Here is a 2,500-nt window from a genome sequence, read left to right on the forward strand (position 1 = left end):
CGGCTCCGTTGCCTGCGTCCAAAAGTTGAGAAATGTTCAACTCTTCAGGCGGCGACGGATCCGTCGGCCAATCAGATCGCGTTATGCAAATATACTCAAATACACTAGTGTCCAATGAGTCCCAGTCCCTTAATGCAACCCGGGAAAACACATAGACACGTCAAAAAGCCCCCATCCGTCGACGGGCGGAGGTAGTGTGAACGCGGCGTCACTGTCCTGACTACGAGCGCTGTAAGGTTTGTAACAGTGCCCTGCTGATCCCAGGGGATGTCCGCAACGACCTGTACCTGACCGTGGAGAGGGGAGACTTCGAGAGGGGAGGCAAGAGCGTCCAGAAGAACATGGAGGTCACCGTCTACGTCGTCTATGCGGACGGCGAACCGCTCCAGGTAGAACAGCAGTAGCACTCAGACACCTGACGCATAATGGAAGGAGACCGTCCAAGGCTCTGTGTCTCTCTCTGCACATTCAATTCAGACAAATTGTAAAGATCTTTATTTTAATGGAAAAATAGAGATAGGCATAGAAATGTGAAAACGAGGGAAGGAATATATGAAAGGTATAAAAGTGAAATATAAAGTACCAGTGAAGTAGAACTTAAGAATATATGTGTGTGTGTGTGTGTGTGTGTGTGTGTGTGTGTGTGTGTGTGTGTGTGTGGGTGTGTGTGTATGTGTGTGTGTGTGTGTGTGTGTGTGTGTGTGTGTGTGTGTGTGTGTGTGTGTGTGTGTGTGTGTGTGTGTGTGTGTGTGTGTGTGTGTGTGTGCGCGCTGTAGGACTGCATCAGCCTGGGCTCAGGAGAGCCCAACACGGCAGAGCACCGCTGCTTCGTCCTCTACCACAACAACAGCCCCCGCTGGAACGAGGCCCTCAAACTGCCCATCCCCATCGACCGCTTCAGGGGATCCCACCTGCGCTTCGAGTTCAGACACTGCTCCAGTAAGTACACCCTCTGCAGGTCTGGACGTCTGGACGTCTGGACGTCTGGACGTCTGGACGTCTGGACCTCTGGAGGTCTGCTCCAGTGAGTACACCTCTGGAGGTCTGGACCTCTGGGGGTCTGGAGGTCTGCAGGTCTGGAGGTCTGGTCCAGTGAGTAAACCTCCGGACCTCTGGGGGGGTCTTCTCTAGTGAGTACACCTCTGGAGGTCTGGGGGTCTGGAGGTCTGGACCTCTGGGGGTCTGGGGGTCTGCTCCAGTGAGTACCCCTCTGGAGGTCTGGGGGTCTGGGGGTCTGCTCCAGTGAGTACCCCTCTGGAGGTCTGGGGGTCTGGGGGTCTGCTCCAGTGAGTACCCCTCTGGACGTCTCCTTGGCTCTTTCTCTGGACTCTGAGAGTAGTTCTGCAGAATTCATCCCTTTTTTCCCTCTTTCCATGTCTGTCTGTCTACCTGTCTGTCTCTCTGTGTGTCTGTATCAGCCAAGGACAAAGGAGAGAAGAAGTTGTTTGGTTTTTCCTTCACTCCGCTGATGAGAGAAGACGGGACGACGCTCTCTGATGACAGCCATGAACTTTATGTGTACAAGGTTAGGACCTGTCTGTCTGTCTGTTAGTCTTTCTGTTCAGCTGTCTGGTCAAACATGAAATAATTACAATCAATAGCAATCAATTCAAAAGACCTCTATTGACATGGAAAATAAATGACATTTAAGCAGTGTGTGCACCAGTAACAATCTCTCTCTCTCTCTCTCTCTCTCTCTCTCTCTCTGTATGTCTCCCTATGTCTCTCAACCAGTGTGAGGAGAACACCATGTTCTGTAACCATGCTCTGTACCTGGGCCTGCCCTGCTGTAAGGAGGACAGCACCGCCTCCGTCTCCCCCTCCGGCCTCCCCTTCCAGCGCAGCTCCAAGGAGACTCTCTGGATATCCACCCAGCTGTCCTCCACCAAGCTGACCCAGAATGGTCTGTCTGCGTGTCTGTGTGTCTTACTACATGTCTGTGTGTCTATATGTTTCATAATGGTGTCTCATAAATGTTTCACAATGTCCGTGTGTGTGTGTGTGTGTGTGTGTGTGTGTGTGTGTGTGTGTGTGTGTGTGTGTGTGTGTGTGTGTGTGTGTGTGTGTGTGTGTGTGTGTGTAGTGGACCTGCTAGCTCTGTTGAAGTGGAAGGGTCACCCTGAGAGAGTTCTGGACATCCTTGCTCGGCTACGTCACGTCAGTGGGGAAGATGTTGTCAAGGTAACCACCAGATGGAGCGGAAACACTCCCTCTACTCCCTATACCATGCTACACCATCGCTTCAGCAACCCTACACCACCCCTTTACCACGTTACACCATCCCTACACCATCCCTACACCATCCCTACACCATCCATACAGCAACCCTACATCAACCCTATACCAACCCTACACCATCCCTACACCAACCCTACACCACCCCTACACCATCCATACAGCAACCCTACATCAACCCTATACCATCCCTACACCAACCCTACACCATCCCTACACCAACCCTACACCACCCCTACACCATCCATACACCAACCCTACACCA

The 2,500-nt window shown here is 52.1% G+C and overlaps 1 protein-coding gene across 1 annotated transcript in view; it reads left to right on the forward strand.

Moving 5' to 3' along the window:
- The window catches only part of LOC311339206 (dedicator of cytokinesis protein 3-like), a gene marked incomplete at both ends in the record, with an annotated part of 32,438 nt that overhangs the window by 9,036 nt on the left and 20,902 nt on the right, over nt 1-2,500 (forward strand). The window contains 5 exons of the mRNA XM_084464583.1: nt 265-389; nt 777-939; nt 1,419-1,525; nt 1,735-1,903; nt 2,084-2,181. Of these exons, the coding sequence (XP_084320709.1) occupies nt 265-389; nt 777-939; nt 1,419-1,525; nt 1,735-1,903; nt 2,084-2,181 (662 nt within the window). The remainder of the gene's footprint in view (nt 1-264; nt 390-776; nt 940-1,418; nt 1,526-1,734; nt 1,904-2,083; nt 2,182-2,500) is intronic.

This window comes from Micromesistius poutassou (assembly GCF_964030765.1).
Source record: "Micromesistius poutassou genome assembly, chromosome: 2".
Taxonomy (NCBI): Eukaryota; Metazoa; Chordata; class Actinopteri; order Gadiformes; family Gadidae; genus Micromesistius; species Micromesistius poutassou.